Consider the following 21,034-nt stretch of genomic DNA (forward strand, 5'->3'; position numbering starts at 1 on the left):
CCCGGGGAGTCAGGGGAAGTTTTATGACCCAGCCCTGGACCTTAGCTGCTAACAAACCTACTTTAGGGGTCAGTGGATCGCTTAGAGCTTCAAGCAGGTTGCTGAAAGAGCGTGCCTGATAGTGGTTAGCTCCTAAGTATCTAACAGGAAGCACATAAATGGCAGACAGAAGAGTGGGGTCCAAAGCTAACTCCCATGCGGCATTAAGCTCAGTTGAAACGAAATTGACATCACTTTTTTTCTTTTCTCTTCTCTATTAGTTTTTCTTTTATTTCCCCCCTTTTAAATTTATCTTCTTTATCTATCTGCTTTATTGATTTGTTACTATTCTAGTCTCTGTTGTTTCATTCACATATGTAATTTTCCCACTCGCTTCTCCTACAAAATTCTTTTTCACTATTCTTTTTCTTCTTTTTTCTCCCGCTTTCTTGTCTTTTCATTTTTTCCCTCCTTTATACCAACAGATTTCCTTCCACTATTTCTCTAATTCTTATTTTCTTCATTTAAGCTCTGCATCTACATATTCTGCTCCACCTTTTCTGGTTGCTTCTGTTTGTGGTTTTTTGGTTGTTTGTTTTATTTTCTCCCCATATTTTCTTTTTTGTCCATCATTCTTACTCTCTTTTCACTTTCCTAATTCTCTCTTCTCTGGTGGTTGCTTCTTATGGTGATGTTGGGGTTTTGTGTACATTCTTGTTTTGTTTCTTTTGTACTGTGTTTTGTCTTGTATTTTGTTCTGTTAGGTCACCAACTCCAAAACTGTTTCTACAACATGGTCAGGGTTGTGCCACATAGTCAGCCACCCTGAGAGGAGACTCCTTCCACGAAATAACATTCCAGACGCAACTACAACAGGAGAACCCAAATAATTCAAGTTACAGGCTTTCCTAGAACACGCAGCTTAGGAGATCTAAGAGACTGCACCACTGAGTCACCCCAAACACCTACTACATATAACCACCCCACAAAGACTGGGAGGCATAGCAGTTTGGTCTAATGCATATAAGCAAATACAATGGGACAGCAAAGATGGAGAGAAAAAGAAACAACCCCCAAATAAAAGGAGGAATTGCCAGAAGAGGAACTAAATGAAATGGAGGAAAGTAACTTGTCAGATAAAGAATTCAAAGGGATGGTTATAAGAATGCTCAAACATCTGAGTGAGAATTACAAGCAACTCAATGAGAATTATAAGGCGCTGAATGAGAAATACAACAGCATGAATCAAGAGGATATGAGGAATGACATAGCTGTCATAAAGAACACCCTGGAAGGTTTCAACAGTAGTCTAGAAGAAGCTGAGAACCGAATCAGCAAGTTAGAACACAATTGGAAAAAGAATTAAAAAGCAGAAGTCTATGGCAGCTTTGGAACACCCAAAATAAAATGAAACACCCAAAATCCATAGGGGTGCCAGAAGAAGCCAGCAAGGAATAGAAAACCTGTTTGAAGAAATAATGGCAGAAAACTGTCACACAAGTCGAGGAATCACAGAGAGTTCCAATCAAAATGAACCCCAAAAGACCCACAGCAAGACACATCATAATTTAAAAGGCAAACATTAAGGCTGCAAGAGCAAGAAAGTTACCTACAAGGGAACTCCCATTAGACTATCAACTGATTTCTGAATAGAAACCCTTTAGGTCAGAAAGGAATGGCATGAAATATACAAGGTAATGAAAAACAAAGGGAATGAATGCAACATTATTCTAATCCAGCAAGGCTATCATTCAAAATTGAAATTAGGCGGTTTGCAAACATAAAAAGGCTAAAGGAGTTTATCACCACTAAAACAGCAAAGGAAGAAATCTAAAGGGACTGTTGTAAAAAGAAGAAATTGAATGAAAAAGAGGAACACAGGCATAAACAATACAAATGGCAAAAAACAAGTAACTATCAATAATAACCTTAAACGTAAATAGCTTAAATGTTCCAATCAAAAGACATAGGATAGCTGAATGGATAAGAAAACAAGACCTGCCGAGCTGGTGTGGCTCAGTGGATAGAGCGCCGGCCTGGGGACTGAAGGGTCCCGGGTTCGATTCCGGTCAAGGGCATGTACCTTGGTTGCGGGCACATCCCCAGTAGGGGGTGTGCAGGAGGCAGCTGATCAATGTTTCTCTGTCATCGATGTTCCTAACTCTCTGTCCCTCTCCCTTCCTCTCTGTAAAATATCAATAAAATATATAATAAATAAATAAATAAATAAATAAAATGTTTAAAAAAAAAAAAGAAAACAAGATCCATATATATTCTGTCTATAAGAGACCCACGTCAAAAAAAAGTGGGGGGGGCTCACAAAGACAGAAAACGAAGAAATATAAAGAACACTTTTAGGCAAGTGGAAATGGGAAAAAAAAAAAGGTTGGGGCCCAATACTCATGGGACAAAAAAGACTTCCAAAGGAAGGCGATAACAAGAAATAATGAAGGCCACTTCATAATACTAAAGGGATTGATACAAGAGGATATAATTCTGGTAAACATATGTGCACCCAATACAAGAGCATCCAAATCGCTTCTATAATAATAAAAGCGTAATATGCTAATTAGACCCAATAGCCAGACGACCTTCTGGACGACCTTCTGGACAAAGCCGGGGCTGCGAGGGCCAAGCCCCTTGCATGAATTTCGTGCATCGGGCCTCTAATATAAAATAACTTCTGGAGAATATCAAGGGAGAAATTGACAGCAATACAATCACAGAAGGGGATGTTAACACAGCACTTCACTGGAGAGATCTTTTTTTTTCAATTTTAAATATTGTTGAGAGTATTATAGATGTCCCCCTTTTATCACCCCATCGCCATCCTCCACCCAGTTACCACTCTGCCCCATCCCAGGCCTTCACCACCCTTTTCTCTGTGTCCATAAGTTTTTTGGTTAATCTCTCCCCACCCACCACTCCCACTTCCCTCAGAGATTCAGTCTGTTCCATGTTGCCATGCCTCTGATTCTATTTTGTTCATCAGTTTATTTGGTTCATCAAACTTCTTGTTCATTTATTTTGATTTTTAGATTCATTTGTTCATAAATATGTATTTATTGCCATTTTATTTTTCACATTTTTTATCTCTTCTTTTTTTAAAAAATATATTTTACTGATTTTAGAGAGGAAGGGAGAGGGAGAGATTAGAAACATCAATGATGAGAGAGAATCATTGATTGGCTGCCTCCTGCATGCCCCCTCCTGGGGATCAAGTCCACAACACAGGCATGTGCCCTTGGCCGGAATCGAACCCAGGACCCTTCAGTCCGCAGGCCGACGCTCTATCCATTAAGCCAAACCAGCCAGGGCTTCTTCTTCTTAAAGAATATCCTTCAACATTTCATGTAGAAATAGAAAAAAACTTTAGCCTTTTCTTGTCTGTTAATCTCTTTATCTGACCTTCAATTCTAAGAGTTAGTGTTGCTGGTAGAGTAATCTTGATGGCAGGTCCTTACTATTCATCACCTTCAATATTTCTTGTCACTCCCTTCTGGCCTGTAAAGTTTCTGTTGAGAAATCAGCTGACAATTCTATGGACACTCCCTTGTAGGTAACTAATTGCTTTTCTCTTGCTGCTTTTAAGACTCTCACTTTGTCTTTAACCCTGGCCACTTTAATTATGATGCGTCCCATTGGGTTCCTCTTGTTTGGGACTCTGTACTTCCTAGACTTATAAGCCTACTTCTTTCACCAGGAAAGGGATGTTTTCTCTCATTATTTCTTCAAGTAGGTTTTCAATATCTTCCTCTTTCCATTTTACTTCTGGCTCCCCCATAATGAGAATGTTGGTATGCTTGAAGTTGTTGCAGAAGCTCCTTACACTATCTTCATATATTTGTATTGTTTTTGTTTTTTGTGGGTTTTTTTTCCTCTTCTACTTAGGTGTTTTTGCTTCCTTATATTCCAAATAGTTGATTTATCAAAATCTCCTCCTCTAGTCTTAGCAGACTGAAGGATTACCGGGTTTGATGGCAGATAAGGGCATATGCCCAGGTTGTGGGCTCAGTCCCTGGTGGGAGGTGTGCAGGAGGCAGCCGGTTGGATTCTCTCTCATCATTGATGTTTCTCTCTCTCCCTCTCCCTTCCTCTCTGAAATCAATAAAAATATATCTTCTCCTCTACTATTGAATTCCTGTAAATTATTCTTTATTTCAGTTATCGAAGGCTTAATTTCTGATTGGTCTTATTTTATGTCTTTTACATTCTCACTGAGATCCTTGAATGCCTCACTAAGTCCCTTGAAGCACTGTTTGAGACCCTTGAAATTCACCCTAACTGGTTTGGCTCAGTGGATAGAGCGTTGGCCTGTGGACTGAAGGGTCCCAGATTCGATTCCGGTCAAGAGCATGTACCTTGGTTGTGGGCACATCCCCAGTGGGGAGTGTGCAGGAGGCAGCTGATCGATGATTCTAACTCTCTATCCCTCTCCCTTCCTCTCTGTAAAAAAATCAATAAAATATATATATTTTTAAAAAGACCCTTGAGCATTCTTATAACCCTTGTTTTGAACTCTGTATCCAGTAGTTTGCTTGCTTCCGTTTCTTTCATTTGTCTCCGTATTTCGCATTTTGGCTGCTTCCCTGTGTTTGCTTCTATGTATTAGATAGAGCTGCAATGTGTCCTGGAATTCTTAGAGTGGCCTTGTGTAGTAGGTGTCCTGTAGGGCCCAATGGCTCAGCCTCCCCAGTCACCTGAGCTGGGAACTCTAGGTAAACCTGTGTGCACTGTGTGTATAGTCTTATAGTTGAACCTTGATTGCTGTTGGGAGTCATTGGAAGGAGTTGAAGTCCAGGCCATTTGGCTGTAAGGGCCAGCTACAACTACAGTGGAAGAGCTGCTGTTCAGAAAATACTGCTATCAAGCAGGATTTCATTCAGTTGAGCTTTGGTGCTCACTGAGTCTGGCTCTTGAGTGTGTTGCTTGTGGATGTGTAGAGTTGTAATCTGCTATGCTCTGAAGCTGTCCACCAGGTGCACTGGCTCTAAGGCTTCCAAGGAGGTGCAAAGTTAGCCACTGCCTGGGGCCACCCAGCAGAAGGTATAGAGAGATCTACAGATGGCTACTATTTGTTTTGGCTAGGTAGTGTCCAGACAAGGCCCAGCTGTGAAGCAAGGCAGGCTGGTGCTAGTTTTGAATCTTGGGCCTTTTATTGATAGGTTTGGGACACACTGATGCCAGCTGCAGCTTGTTTGAGAGCTTTTAGCAATGTCTGAAGCCAGAGCCAGCACAGACCATTCATATGGAAAAGCTGCTGCAAACAGCTTTGGTGTGGCTGCAAATTGGATGGGTAGGGTCTCAGTGAATTCCCAGGGCTGAGCAAATACTGTGAGTCAAGCTGATGGAAACTCAGATGTGGCTGCCTGCCAGCTCTGTGATGATGGAGGTCCCAGCACAGGAACAATGACCCCTGAAAGCACCCCTTTTTGGCAGAAGCCTTCCCCAATTTCCTGTCCCAATGCCAGACAGTCCAGTTCCTCCCTATACATGTCTGGGTCCCCCAAAGTTGCTGGTGCTGTAGCTCAGAGCAATCAAGTACAAGTACATTTGTGTGCCAGCCCTTTAAAAGGAAAACCTGGGTCTCCATCAGCGTCCATCTCACTCAGACAATATCGCTGGTTTTTACAGTGCGCAGTTGTGGGGACTTCTCTTTCCATCTCTGGAACTCTGAGTTGGGGGCCTGGTGTGCTGTTGGGACCGCCTACTTCTCATAGGCGCCCTCCACAGAGATGACCTTGCTCCTGATTAAAAAACACAGCACACGTGAGTGTTGGACCAGTGTGTTCAGTGTCTCTGCCCCTCGTAATAGTCACAATGAGCTTTCCAGACACACCCTGGAGCCAACCTCCCATGGTTCCTCCCCGGATGCCCACACCTGGGGCAGCACTGGGGCACAAAGGGCATCTGCAGAGTGAGCAGGGTCCCTCCGGCAAGTGGGATTCCTTGGCTTGGCCTGCAGTGATGGGGCCAAAACCGGCAGTCCAACATCCCCCAAGGGGTCCTGAAGTGTGCAAGGGCACTCTGCAAAGTTGCTGTCGCTTGGCAGCTACTGCGTTGAGCATCTGGCCCCTAGTGGTCAGTGTGCATCATACCTACCTCCTGCTGGTCGGCCAGTCACTTAGCCATTTATATATATATATATATCTCGGATCCAGCAATACATTAAAAAGACCACATATCATGACCAAGTGGTTTTCTGCCATGATTTCTTCAAATATCTTCTCTATGCCTGTCTCCCTTTCTGCCTCTTCTGGCACACCTATTCTAATACTGTTATATTTCACAATGTCCCACAGCTCCCTTAAGCTGTCCTCCTGTTTTTTAATTGTTTTTTCTTTTTGGTTCTCTGACTGACATTTTCAACTCCTTCTAATTCACTGATACCATCCTCAGCTTCCCCTAATCTGCTGTGATTCCTTCCAATGTGTTCTTTGTGTTGTGACATTCTTTCTCTCAGACTTTTCTTTTTTCATAGTTACTATATCCTTTTTTCATGCTATTCAACATTTTTACCATCATTACTCTAAACTCTGATTCAGATAAATTTCTTACCTCTACTTCATTTATCTCTTCTTCTGGAGAATTCTCTAGTTCTTTCATTTGGAGGTTGTTTCTTTGTCTCCTCATTTTGGCTGTCTGTTTGGGTTTGTGACTATGTATTAGGGCAGCGGTCACCAACTGGTGGTCCGTGAAGTCTGAAAGGTTGGCGGCTGCTGGTTTAAGAAAACCTTTGGAGTAGCAGTCACCAACTGGTGATCCATGGACCACTGGTGGTCCATGAAGTCCAAAAGGTTGGCGACCGCTGTATGAGGTAGCTCCTCTACACCTCTAAATCTCTAGTGAATTAGAAGGAGTTGAAAATGTCAATAAGAGAACCAAAAAGAAAAAACAATTAAAAAACAGGAGGACAGCTTAAGGGAGCTGTGTTAAAGACTGTTTCTGATTAATTAGATCAGCAAAGACTCGAAGCCTCCAGAGACCACTTCTGTCTACAGACTGATAGGATTCCGACTTGAAATGCCCCTCAGGTAATTGTCCACAGGTGTGTCAAGAGTTTTTTTTCAACAGGGTAGGGCAGTTGCTTCTTCCTGTAGGCTAATCTCTTAAGTGGCCTCAGAGCAAAATGTTTTCCAATAGTGTGTGTCAACTGTCTTCTCCCCAGGCAAGGCAAATGTCTATGTGGGAAAGATATCCTCCGCTGTGAGGGAATGACTCAGCCCAGGAAACTTGGGGTGTCTGCCTTCTGAGCTCTATTCCCAGTGTCTCCAGTCCTGGCTTCTGCTCTCACAGCTCCAGTCCACTTCACCCTTCCTCTGCCGGAGCACAAGTTGGGTTGCTCCACAGAGAATTTAGTGCATTGGCCCTTTAAGAGGGTGCCTGAGTTTTCAGCTCTCACTCCCTGGCAGACAGCACCCCACTGCTTTTCACAGCCAGATGTTACATGAGTACCCTCCTCAGTTTTTGTGCTCTCTGCTGGGGGGCCCAGCTTGGGGACTAGATCCCAGAGTTCTCAGTGGCTGAGATATTTCTCTGGGACTTCAGATGTTGTCTGTGGGTGCCCAGCAAGCCCTTTCACGCCTCCACCCCTCCTACTAGTCTCTATGCAGTCACCACTTTCGGTCCTCAGGTATCAGGGTTCTCTCATGCAAGTTTTCTGTTGATTGTTCAGGAAGTTTTTCTATATTTTAGTTGTAATACCATTTTGTTCCTGGGAGCATGTCTGTGCAGCATCCACTTACTCTGCACCATTTTTAATCTCCCCTCCCAAGTGGGATTTATTCCAGGGATGCAAGGCTGGTACAATATTCACAAATCAATAAATGTGATACATCACATAAACAGATTGCAAGACAAAAATCACATGATCAGTATCAATTGATGCAGAAAAATAATTCCACAAAACCCAACAGTGCTTTTTGATAAAAATCTCTGCAAAGTAGGAATACAGGGATCATACCTCAATATAATAAAAGCCATACATGACAAACCTACAGCCAGAATCATACTCAATGGACAAAAAATAAAACCATTTCCCCTAAGAACAGGAACAAGACAGGGATGCCCACTTTCACCAGTTTTGTCCAACATAATACTGGAAGTCCTAGCCACAGGGATCAGACAAGAAGAGATAAAAGGCATCCAAATTGGAAAGGAGGAAGTAAAACTGTCATTATTTGCATATGACATGATAGTGTACATAGAAAACCCTAAAGACTCCATAAAAACCCCACTAGATTTAATAATTCAGCAATGTAGCAGTATACAAAATTAACACCCAGAGTTCTATATCATTTTTAAACATCAATAATGAAATTTCAGAAAGAGAAAACAAAAATCCCATTTACCAGTGCAACAACAAAAATAAGATCTTAGAAATAAACTTAACCAAGAGGGTAAAAGACTTGTACTCGGAAAACCACAGGACATTGAAAAAAGATTGAGGAAGATGTAAACAAGTGGAAGAAAATACTGTGTCATGGATTGGTAGAATCAACATCATTAAAATGTCCATACTACCCAAAGAAATCCATAGATTCAATGCAATCCCTTTTTAAATACCAAAACAAATGGGACCACATCAAAATAAAAAGCTTCTGCTCTGCAAAAGAAACCATCAACAAAATAACAATGGAGCACATGGTATGGAAGAATATATTTGTCAATGATACATCTGATAAGGGGTTAATCTCCAAAATATGTAGGGAACTCATACAACTTAACAAAAGGAAGACAAACAATCCTATATAATAAAGAGCTAATATGTAAATGGTCATCACGCCATAACAGTTCAGACACTCAACACTGGGGAGAGAGGAATGGGGACCAGCCAGGCTGCAGCCCAGGAGAGGGACAAACCGCCCACCCTGCGGTCCCAGGCACCAGCGCCTGCACCTGAAGCCCGGGAGAGAGACAAGCCACCCGCCCCACGGTCCCCTGCGGCTGCAGTCAGCCTGAGCAAAGCCGGCCCGGGTCCCGGGTTCCTATGGCCAGCCAAAGGGAGGGAAGCCCGGGTCCCAGGTGCCTGCGACCAGCTGGAGGAGGGAATCCTGAGTCCCGGGTGTGGGACGAGGCAGAGGCGATTAGGGGTGAACAGGCCAGCAGAAAGCAGTTAGGGGTGATCAGGCTGGTAGGGGAGCAGTTAAGGGCGATCAGGCAGCAGGCAGGCAGAGGTGGTTAGGGGCGATCAGGCAGGTGAGCAGTTAGGAGCCAGTGGTCCTGGATTGCAAGAGGCACCAAGGGGTCCCGGATTGGAGAAGGTGCAGGCTGGGCTGAGGAACCACCCCCCCCCCCCCGCCACCCCCGCATGCACAAATTTCGTGCACGGGGCCTTTCGTCCAATTTAAAAACAGCAAAGGACTTTCTCCAAAGTGGATATACAGAAGACCTAGAGATATATGAAAAAAATGCTCAAAGCCACTAATCATCAAAGTCATTAAGACAACTATGAGGTATCACCTCACACATATCAGAATGGCTATCATCAACAAATCAACAAACGATCAAGTGTTGGCGAGGATGTGGAGACAGAACTCTAGTACACTGCTGGTGGGAATGCAGACTGGTGCAGGCACTACCAAAACCAGTATGGAGTTATCTCAAAAAATTAAATATGGAACTGCCATTTGACCCAGTGATCCCACTTCTAGGAATATATCATAAGAAACACAAAACCCCAATCAGAAGGAATATGTGTTCAAAGCAGGGCAATTTACAATAGCTAATAAGATTTGGAAACAGCCCAAGTGCCCATCAGGAGATGAGTGGATATAAAAGGTCTGATACATTTACACAATGGAATACTACGCAGCTGTAAAAAAGAAAGAACTCTTATCATTTACAACAGCATGGATGGACCTGAAGAATATTATGCTAACTGAAATAAGCCAGTCAGAGAAAGACAAGTACCACATGATCTCACTCATATGTGGAATCTAATGAAAATAGATCCAGAGACATAGAAGCATGAACAGACTGTTGAACCTCAGAGGGAAGGCGGGGAAGGGTGGGTGGGAAGAGATCAACCAATGAACTTGTACGCATATATTCATAACCCATGGACCAGACAATAGTGTGGTGAAAGCCTGGGGTAATGGGCAGGGGTGTGCAAGAATAGGCCAATGGGGAAAAAAGGGAACATATGCAATACTTTCAACAATAAAGATTTTTTTTAATGTTTAAAAAGAAGTACAAATTGGTTGTTACAGAATAGGCATGAGGATGTAAAGTACAGCATAAGGAATAGAGTCAACAATATTGTAATATCTCTGTATGGTGTCAGATAGGTGGGAGATTTATCAGGATGATCACTTAGTAAGTAATGTAATGCCTAATCACTGGGGTATACACCTGAAACTAATATAATTATGTATGTTAACTGGAATTGAAAAATAAAAATGATTTTAAAATGGAAAAAAAATTTAAGAATAACATGAGGGGAATTAAAGAATATACAAGCAACACAGCTAATCAAGTTCACTGGTGGTTTCATTTCATAGGGGTCCACCTAAAAAAAAGAAAGGGAATTTTAAAAAAAGCAGTTGGGAGGAACAACCAAGATGACATCATAGGTAAACACCTGTACTTGCTGCCTCTCAACCACATCAAAACTCCAACTAAAAGACAAAACAAATATCATCCAGAACCACAGGAAAGCTGGTTGAGTGGAAGTTCTACAACTAGAAGGAAAGAAAAACGTGCACTGAGACTGGTAGGAGGTGCAGAAGTGCAGAGGTACGGAGGCGTGCGAAACGGGTTGGCAACTGGGTGCACTGTTGTTTTTTTCAATAGGGTATAAGCTCCCGATTGCTATGAACTCCAATTCCAGACGAGACTCTGGGGACCCAGACTCATACGGGGAGAAACTAGACTGTCTGGCATCAGGCCAGAATACGAGGGCAGCTTTCTCTCAGTTGTGCTCACAGCGATGATTGTTCCTGCACGCGACAATGGGACACAGAGACCCGGGGACATCTCCGGGGCAGGGTGGACTGGCAGCCATTGCTGTTTGCTCTGCCCTGGTGATTCCCTGAGACCCCGCCCCACCCAATTTACAACCCTACCCAAACTGTGCACAGCAGCTTTTGCATATGAATGGCCTGTCTCTCTTGCAACCCAAAACCTAACAAACTGCAGCTGGGTCAGAGAGCTCCAAAGCTTCCAAAAGGAGACCTAAGGCCCTTCAGCGGCAGCCTGCATTGCTTCACAGCTAGGCCTCATCTGGGAACCTCCAAACCCCATACAAAGAGGAGGAATCTGCAGATCTCTCTGTAGCTCCTGCCTGGTGGCCTCAGGCAGTGGCTGACTTTGCACCTCCTTGGAGATACAAGAGCCAGTGTACCCAGTGGTCAGAGTGAGACCGACCATCCAGATTACAACTCTTCACATCCATAAGCGATAACACTCAAGGGGCAGACTCAGTGAGCACCAAAGCCCCACTGAAGAAAGTCCTGCCCCATAAGGGTGTCCCCAGCACAGCAGTTATCCCATTGTAGACACAGCTGGTGCTCACAGCCAATTGACCTGGAGGTCAATTCCTCCCAGTGATACCAAAAACAATCAAGGCTTAACTACAACAAGACTGTGCACACAGCCCACAAAGGAGTGCACCAAGAGTGTCCACCTCAGGTACCGTATTTTCCGGCGTATAAGACAACTGGGCGTATAAAACGACCCCCAACTTTTCCAGATAAAATATAGAGTTTGGGATATATCCGCCCTATAAGATGACACCTGGCATATAAGACGACCCCTGACTTTTGAGAATATTTTCCTGGGTTAAAAAGTCATCTTATATGCCAGATAATACAGTAATTGGGGAGGCTGAGCCACTGGGCCCTATAGGACACCTACCACACAAGGCCACACTATCAACACAGGGAAGCAGCCAAAATGTGGAGACAAAGAAACATGTCACAAATGAAAGAAATGGAGGAAAGTAAACTACTGGATATAGAGTTAAAAAACACGGTTGTAAGGGTGATCAAGAATCTTCTAAAAACCTCCGAGAAATTTAGTGAGACCCTCAAAGATATGAAAAAGGACCAATCAGAAATTAAGCATACACTGACTGAAATAAAGAATAATATACAGAGATCCAACAGCAGACTAGAGGATCCCAAGAATCAAGTCAAAGATTTGAAATACAAAAAAGCAAAAAATATCCAACCAGAAAAGCAAAAAGAAAAAAGAATCCAAAAATATGAAGATAGTGTAAGAAGCCTCTGGGACAACTTCAAGTGTACCAACATCCGAATTATGTGGGTGCCAGAAGAGAGAGAGCAAGATAATGAAAACCTATTTGAAGAAATACTGACAGAAAACTTCCCCCACCTGGTGAAAGAAATAGACTTACAAGTCCAGGAAGTGCAGAGAACTCCAAACAAGAGGAATCCAAAGAGGACCACACCAAGACACATCATAATTAAAATGCCAAGGGCAAAAGACAAAGAGAGAATCTTAAAAGCAGCAAGAGAAAAACAGTTACCCACAAGGGAGTACCCATAAGACTGTCATCTGATTTCTCAACAGAAACTATGCAGGCCAGAAGGGAGTAGCGAGAAATATTCAAAGTGATGAATAGCAAGAACCTACAACCAAGATTACTCTACCCAGCAAAGCTATCATTCAGAATTGAAGCTCAGACAAAGAGCTTCACAGATAAGAAAAAGCTAAAGGAGTTCATCACCACCAAACCAGTATTATATGAAATGCTAAAGGGTATTCTTTAAAAGGAGGAAGAAGAAGAAAAAGGTAAAGATAAAAATTATGAACAACAAAGTGACAACAAATACATATCTATCAACAAGTGAATCTAAAAATCAAGTGAATAAAAAATCTGATGAACAGAATAAACTGATGAATATAATAGACTCAGGGACATAGAAAGGAAGTGGACTGACATTTCTCAGGGGGAAGGGTGTGAGGGGGGTGCAGGAAGAAAATGGACAAAAATCTTACACCCATGGCTGAAGACAGTGGTGGGGGGGCGGGGGTAAGGGCATGGGGTGAGGTGGGAACTGGGTGGAGGGGAGCTATGGGGGGAAAAAAGAGGAACAACTGTAATAATCTGAACAATAAAGATTAAAAAAAAAAAAGCAGTTGCCCTGGTCACTATGCTCAGTGGTTAGAGCGTCAGACTGCACAGCAAAAGATGGAGGGTTTGAGTAACCATTAAGGGCATGTAACTGGATTGTGGGTTCACTCCCTGCCCGCCAGTTAGAGCACGTGTGGGAGGCAACAATCGAATATGTCTCTCTCACAAAGATGTTTCTCTCCCTCTCCCTCTCCCTCTCCCTCTTCCTCTTTCTCTCCTCTCCTCCCTCCCTCCCCCCCTTCCATTTTCCCTTTGAAAATCAGTGGAAAAAATATCCTCAGATGAGGATTAACAACAGCAAAAAGCAGCTGATTGTCTTTTTTTTTTTTAATCTTCACCCGAGGATATTTTTTCCACTGATTTTTCGAGAGTGGAAGGGAGGGAGGAGGGGGAGAGAGAGAGAAACATTGATGTGAGAGGGACAAATCAATTAGTGGCCTCCCCTACGCACCCCAACTGGGGCGGTGATCAAACCTGCAACTGAGATATGTGTTCTTGACTAGGAATTGAACCCATGACCTTTCGGTCTTCGGGCCTACAAGCTAACCAGTGAGCCAAACAGACCAGGGCAGCTTATTATCTTTTAAACCACTGTAACTTCAATAAAACACAAAAAAAGAAAAAACACACACTGTAACCTCTGAACATGGAACTGCCACCATAGTAGTTGCTCAATAAATATTGGTGCATGAATAGAATATGTTCGTAGTTTCAAGCCTTCTAAAATATCTCAAGTACTTTATAGAGTTTAACAATCCAGAAACATTTCCAACTTCTCCGTGTCTTCCAACTTCTCCATGTAACACAAAGATACCATAAATCTAAGATACACATAGGTGTACAAAAGTGAGTTAAGATTTGTTTCACAAGAATATAAACATTCTTAACACTACTGAGCTGTACACTTAAAAATGGTTAAGATGGCCCTAGCCGGTTTGATTCAGTGGTTAGAGCGTCAGCCCACAGACTGAAGGGTCTCAGGTTTGATTCTGGTCAAGGGCACATACCTAGGTTGTAGGCTCAATCCCCAGCTCTGGTGGGGAGCCTGCGGGAGGCAACCAATCAACTTGTCTCTTTCACATTGAAGTTTTTCTCTGTCTCAACCCCTCCCACTCTCTCTAAAAATCAATGGGAAAAAATGTCCTTGGGTGAGGATTAACAACAACAAAAGGTTAAGATGGTAAATTTTATGTGATGTGTTTTATAAAATTTTTTAAACAGTGACTTAAGAAAACAATGTGGAATCAATGTCTTAAAGAAAATATACAGTATGGTTTAGAAGGAAAAAAATTTTTAATAGTGGAGCTATCCCACGCTTGACGACCAAAATAAGTATGATAATTAGAGCCTATTTTAAAAGTAACACAATACTGGGGTCCACTCGGCCCCTGGAGAAGTAGCCACCACAGTGAGGAGACATGGGTAGGAGGGTGGGGTAGCCAAGGTTTTACAGCTCTTTAAAACATTGCACAGGACCAGACAGCAAGTTTTTAAAAATAATACCAGAGCATTAGAAGCAGCCAGAATAAAAATAAAGAATTCAAAAGTAATAAAAATGTGCCCTACCCAGTTTGGCTCAGTGGACCGAGCATCAGCCTGTGGACTGAAGGGTCCCAGGTTCGATTCTGGTCAAGGGCACATGCTCGGGTTTCGGGCTCAATCCCCGGTTGGGGGCAGCCAATCAATGATTCTTTCTCATCATTGATGTTTCTCTCTCTCCCTCTCCTTTTCTCTCTGAAATCAATAAAGATATATTTAAAAAATAATAATAAAAATGAAGCTTCTCCTAAGAAAATAGAAGAGCTAATAAAAGAGATTCCAGTGTGGAATTGTTACTCAGAACATCCATTATACAAGGCATTCACACAAATCCCAGTACACTGAAATTGGTCCCTAGGGAATACCTTTTATAGAAAATGTGCCACTGAAATTTTTAGAATAAAATTAAGTTTTTGTAATTTTTTATTTAAAAATATATAACTGCAACAAAATCCTGGAAATGCAGATATTTTCCTCTGAACTGGCATGTTGAAAATGAGTTAATTATAGTTTTATAATTAAATTTAACATTAAAAGGATAATGCTGAAAACTGCAGGCCAGAACTAAGTATTTCTAAAGAGAACATTAGATATTTCATTTTCATTGAAAATCAAACTTGACAAACTGATATAAATGCTTAGGGAAATATATTATACTAGAGGCCCAGTGCATGAAATTAATGCACGGGGGGCGGGGGTCCCCTCAGCCTGGCCTGCACCCAGCACCCTCTCACAATCCAGGACCTCTCGAAGGATGTCCAACTGCCACAGTCGCACATCCCTCTTGCAATCCAGGACTGCTGGCTCCTAACCACTTGCCTGACTGCCTGCCTGATCGCCCCTCACTGCTCACCTGCCTGCCTGATTGCCCCTAACCACTCTGCCTGCCTGCCTGATCGCCCCTAACTGCTCACCTGCCTGCCTGATCACCCCTAACCGCCTCTGTCTCGGCCCCTGCCACGGCAGCTTCGTCCAGGAGGTCATTTGGCTGTCCAGTCTAATTAGCATGTTACACTTTTATTATTATTGATTTTACTTCTTTTTAACCTTGATGAGCATTTTGGTCTTACCATAACTATTTGAGAATGCCGTATTTTGACAAGTTGATCGGTTTTCCTCCTATGTGAAATGAAACTATTAAATTAGAATTATTCAATTAAATTGATGTTTAGTCCCAAAAATATATAAATTGGTCAAAAGATTCCAGTGTGTGGCCCTGGCCAGGTAGCTCAGTTGGTTAGAGCATCTTCCAGATAGGCCAAAGTTGGAGGTTCAATCCCTGTTCAGGACACAAGAATCAACCAATGAATGCATATATAAGTGGAACAACAAATTGATGCCTCTCTCCCCCCGCCCTCTCCCTTTCTCTCTCTAAAATCAATAAAAAAAAAAATTTAAGTAACACAATACTTGTAAAATCTCAAGGTTTTAAAATATTCAGGGCACCTAATCCAGAGTTACCCATATAGAAAAATCTCTGTGACCTTGCAAAAAGGATTAGCCCCCTATAAGTCCATGTGTGTGGTTGTGGTGAGAATGGTAGCTCCCCCAGTTCAGTTTGAAGCCTCAGTGAACTCAGTCTGGAATTTTAAAAGTAATTTAGCTAAATATGGTAATCAAATCAGATGTTTATAAATACTACAGGGCATATTTGGCCTCTGTGGGTGAAAACCCTGATTCAAACCAGCATTATCTGCCTTCACCACTCAAGCTGAACTATTTGCTACCAGATCTGACAGCCTAGAGCAAAACAACACTATTTTAACCCAGGTCAGAGAAGCCTGTTTACAGTCAACATGATCATATTTTCTCCTTAAGAATTCCAACAAGAGAAACAGTCAATCCCTTAAGGACATTTAACTCCACCCCAAAGGCAGAAAAACCTGACCTTTAAAAAATACTTTCTTCTTCCAGCTAACCCAGTAATTTAATTTTTTGGAGTCAGATAGATTCCTTTGAAAATCTGATGAAATAAAGGACCATACTCCCCAGACAAAAAAAACAAATATATACAAGTACTTTTTTAAGACTTTTAATTAATTTTGAGAGAGAGGAAGGGAAAGGGAGAGAAACACCACGAGAGATCAAGCATGCAACCTGGGCACATGCCCAGATCAGGAATGGAACTGGCAACCTTTCGGTACAAGGGGTGACGCCCAACCAATGAGCAACACTGGCCAGGGCGATATACAAGTATTTTATACAATGGGGAGGTAGTAAGGGAATCTAGAGTTTATTAAGCACTACTATGTGCTTAGTGTTTGGCCTATTCACAGCTGAAAATACAGGAAACAAAACACACTGCCCTCCAGGAGCTTATATGTGCCAGGGGTACAGGCAGATTTCTTCATTCTTTCCATTTTACAGAAAGAAAAAATGGTTTTGGCCTACATTCCAAGGAAATAAACTGCTTTACCTTTATATTTTTCCTTTGAAAGCCTTAGTCTTCAGTATATTATAACAAGGGAGGGAAGATAAAGGAATAAGAGTAAGAAGAGAATCAGTACTAATGACTGGACTTACTAAAGTATCTGGAGGGCATTGTACTTTTCCACTGTATCAAGTTTACCTACAGTAAAAATTAAAGCAGCAGTTTTAAATGTTCAAAAAGCTCACTGTTCTGTAAGAATATTGAAAGATTTCTTGAAATTCTCCACAGATGCTATTTTTGTCACCCCTTTTTATTTTGTGATTAGCACAAGAACCACTAAAATGAAGAAACAATCCATTCTTCTTAGTGCATATTAGGTTAAGAATAAAATGCAAAGGTATTTTCAAGGAAATGGAAAAATCAAAGAAAAAATCATCGTATTGCTCATCTACGAATATTCATAAGCCAGTGAGTGAGCTTTAGTCAGGGAATTTTCCTACTACTTCAAAAAGAAGTAGACTTAGTTCTCTAAATTATGCAGAGATTAGATTGCAGCCTTAAACTTCCTTTTCTGAAAAACCTATTGGCAATATGATTCTTAAATGCAAGGACCCTAATTTCAAAGGATCTATTGGCAGGACAAATGGAAACCATTTTTTAGAGGCCACAATATTCTCCTGAGAGACTTTTGCACTCCTTACTGCCTACAAACTTGAAGGTATGGCTCATTAAAAAAAACACTAAGCCCTAGCCGTTTTGGTTCAGTGGATAGAGGGTTGGCCTGTGAACTGAAGGGTCCCCGTTGGATTCCGATCAAGGGCACATGCCCAGGTTGTGGGGTCGATCCCCAGGATGGGGGGGTGCCGGAGGCAGCCAATCAATGATTCTCTCTCATCATTGATGTTTCTCTCTCTCTCTTCCTCTGAAATCAATAAAAATATATTTAAAATTAATTAATAAAACACTAAAGCTTTGGGGTGAAGGGCGTGGGTGGAGGTAGAAGAGGGCATAGAGGCGATAAATGATGATGGAAAAAATTAGTTTCCCACTTGCAAAACTAACGTACATTCAAACAATGTTTCCCATAAAACCTTGACTCATCTACTTTATGCCAAACACTGTTTAGGCGCTGGGGCTCATATATATATATATATATATATATATATATATATATATATATGAGTTCTGCATTTGACAATTTTAAAAAGTATATTTCTATTTATTTCAGAGAGGAAGAGAGAGAGAGAAACATCAATGATCAGAGAGAATCATTGGTCGGCTGCCTCCTGCATACTCCACACTGGGGATGAGCCCGCAGCCCGGCTTGTGCCCTTGACTGGAATCAAACCCGGACCCTTCAGTCGGCAGGCCGACGCTCTCATCCACTGAGCCACACCAGCCAGGGCTTGACAAACACTAATGTGCAGACTGATGGGAGATCAACCCTACAATTCACTGTGACAGGAGACTCCTCCAAAATGAAAATTAACAGTTCATGAAAATGAATGACCTCAAAAAACTGGAAGCAGCTCTCCCCTCAGCACTCTTTGTTTCCGCGTATTGTAAACCCTTCCATCAGAGTTAAAAACCAAGTGAAAAAGGTATTTTCAACCCTTGCATTCAATTTGCATTTCAACCCTTGTTTTCAACTCTCTGCTCTACCAAGCACAGCAGCTACGATGGTTAAATAGGAGAGACGAAGCAAGACCCAGAGAGCGTTCGAGAAGGCGGCCCGCAAGACTCAAGCAGAAGTCACGAGTTCCGAGGCTATGCCCGGATTAGCCAGAGTCCCGCCCGCGGACACACCACCGGGACGCCGGGTCCTCCGGCTTCTGGGCGGACAAGGCCGCGCCTTCCCCGAGCCGGGGTCCAGCCATCAGCCCGGGCGGCTCCGCAACCTGGCGGCCCGTCCCAGCGCCTCACCTGCTTTTGCACGTCAGCGTCGCTGAGGGCCATGGTGAGGGCGATGCCAGGCCGGGGGGCAACCAGCTCGCGCTCGGGCCTGAAGGAGATGGACGGTGGAGAGAAGGGAAAGGAAACGCCAGCGCAGGTTCCTCTTCCCTTCGCTTTATAACCCCAGGTTCCGGTTCCTGTCGCGTGACCGCGCAGCCGGGCACGTGAGCCTCCTCAGCCAGTAGGAAAAGAGCAGGCCTCCGGAAGTCCTGCCCCCGCCCCGTCGGAGCTAAGCACGGGCCGGGGCGTGGCCGCTGCTCTGACGTTTGCGGGTCCTTTCTCCGTGCTGTTGTCCTCAGCAGCTTTCATATCAGTGAAAGAGGGAGGATCAGGAATTCTGGCATTTGAAGTTAGTGAAGCTGTGTGATTTTCTCCAGTCTTACAGCCCTTGCAGTTTTTTTAAAAGTTTAAATATTTTGCCCTAGCCGGTTTGGCTCAGTGCATAGAGCATCCTCCTGTGGACTGAAGGGTCCCTGGTTGATTCTGGTCAAGGGCACATGCCTGGGTTGCCGGCTCCATCCCCAGTGGGGGGCATGCAGGAACCGGCAGATCAATTATTATCTCTCATCATTGATGTTTCCATCTCTCTCTTCCTCTCCCTTCCTCTCTGAAATCAATAAAAAAAATATATTTTTTAAAAGTTTAAATATTATTTACAGGGAACTCATACAACTTAACAAAAGGAAGATAAAAAACCCATTCAAAAAATGGGCAACGGACCTAAATAGATACTTTTCAAAAGAAGACAGAAGGAAGGCCAAGAGACATATGAAAACATGCTCTAAGTCACTAATTATCCGAGAGATGCAAATCAAAACGACAATGCGGTACCATCTCACACCTGTCAGAATGGCTATCCTCAACAATCAACAAATGACAAGTGCTGGCGAGGATGCGGAGAAAAAGGAACCCTTGTGCACTGCTGGTGGGAATGCAGACTGGTGCTGCCACTGTGGAGAACAGTATGGAGTTTCCTCAAAAAAACTAAAAATTGAACTCCCATTTGACCCAGTGATCCCACTTTTAGGAATATATCCCAAGAAACTAGAAACAAATCAGAAAGGATATATGCACCCCTATGTTCATAGCAGCACAATTTACCATAGCTAAGATTTGGAAACAGCCTAGGTGCCCATCAGCAGATGAGTGGATAAGAAAACTGGTGTATCTACACAATGGAATACTACACTGCAGTGAAAAAGGAGTTCTTACCATTTGCAGCAGCATGGATGGAGCTGGAGAGCATTATGCTAAGTGAAATAAGCCAGGCAGAGAAAGATAAATATCACATGATCTCACTCATTTATGGAATATAATGAACAACATAAACTGATGAACAAAAACAGATCCAGAGACAGAGAAGCATTGATCTGACCATCAAACCTCAGAGGGAAGGTAGGGGAGGGTGGGGGTAAGAGGGACAGATCAACCAAAGGACTTGTATGCATGCATATAAGTCTAACCAATGGACACAGACAACAGGGGGTTGAGGGCATGAATGGGGGTGGGGTGGGGGGGTAATGGGGGAATAAGGACACATGTAATACCTTAATTAATAAAGAAATTAAAAATAAATAAATAAAAAGTTTAAATATTTTATTTATACAAAAAGATAATTTAGTATTTTACTTTCTTGGTCTTATTGGAAGGAAACTCGATAATACTTATTAATTTTGTTGTTGTTGTTGTTAATCCTCACCTGAGAATATTTTTCCATTGATTTTTAGAGAGAGTGGAAGGGAGGGGGAGAGATACAGGAGAGAAGCCTCAATTGGTTGCCTTTGCACACTCCCCACCAGGGCCAAGGATCATGCCTGCAACTGAGCTACAGGTCTGAGGGCCAACTGCTCTATCCACTGAGCCAAACAGGCTAGCCTATTAATAGATTATATTTAGATTATAGAAAAATTAAGCAGATAGAGCAGAGAGTTATCAGATAGATACCTTTGTCACCCTCAAACAGTTTCCCCTATTAATGTTTTTTGGCCACAAATATGAGAGTTTGTTTTCCAGTTTCCCCAGTTATTAATATCTTACATTAGTGTAATATATTTGTATGGTTAATTAACCAATATTGGTGTATTAACTAATGT

General features: G+C 42.6%; 2 protein-coding genes across 2 annotated transcripts in view; one reads left to right on the top strand and one right to left on the bottom strand.

The window, feature by feature from the left end:
- ATP6V1E1 (ATPase H+ transporting V1 subunit E1) overlaps positions 1-19,070 on the bottom strand; it is a 51,034-nt gene extending 31,964 nt beyond the window's left edge. The window contains exon 1 of the mRNA XM_079774011.1: positions 18,912-19,070. Coding sequence (XP_079630137.1) covers positions 18,912-18,944 — 33 coding nt within the window. The 5' untranslated portion in view covers positions 18,945-19,070. The remainder of the gene's footprint in view (positions 1-18,911) is intronic.
- LOC307102006 (uncharacterized protein) lies at positions 1,145-15,445 on the top strand (the record flags this gene model as incomplete). The annotated part of the gene is made up of 4 exons (XM_079775476.1): positions 1,145-1,317; positions 7,528-7,612; positions 14,505-14,774; positions 14,890-15,445. 4 exons carry the CDS (start codon positions 1,145-1,147, stop codon positions 14,989-14,991), a joined length of 630 nt encoding a protein of 209 aa, XP_079631602.1. The 3' UTR covers positions 14,992-15,445.
- Positions 19,071-21,034: the final 1,964 nt, after the last annotated feature.

This window comes from Cnephaeus nilssonii (genome assembly GCF_951640355.1).
Source record: "Cnephaeus nilssonii genome assembly, chromosome: 6".
Classification (NCBI taxonomy): domain Eukaryota; kingdom Metazoa; phylum Chordata; class Mammalia; order Chiroptera; family Vespertilionidae; genus Cnephaeus; species Cnephaeus nilssonii.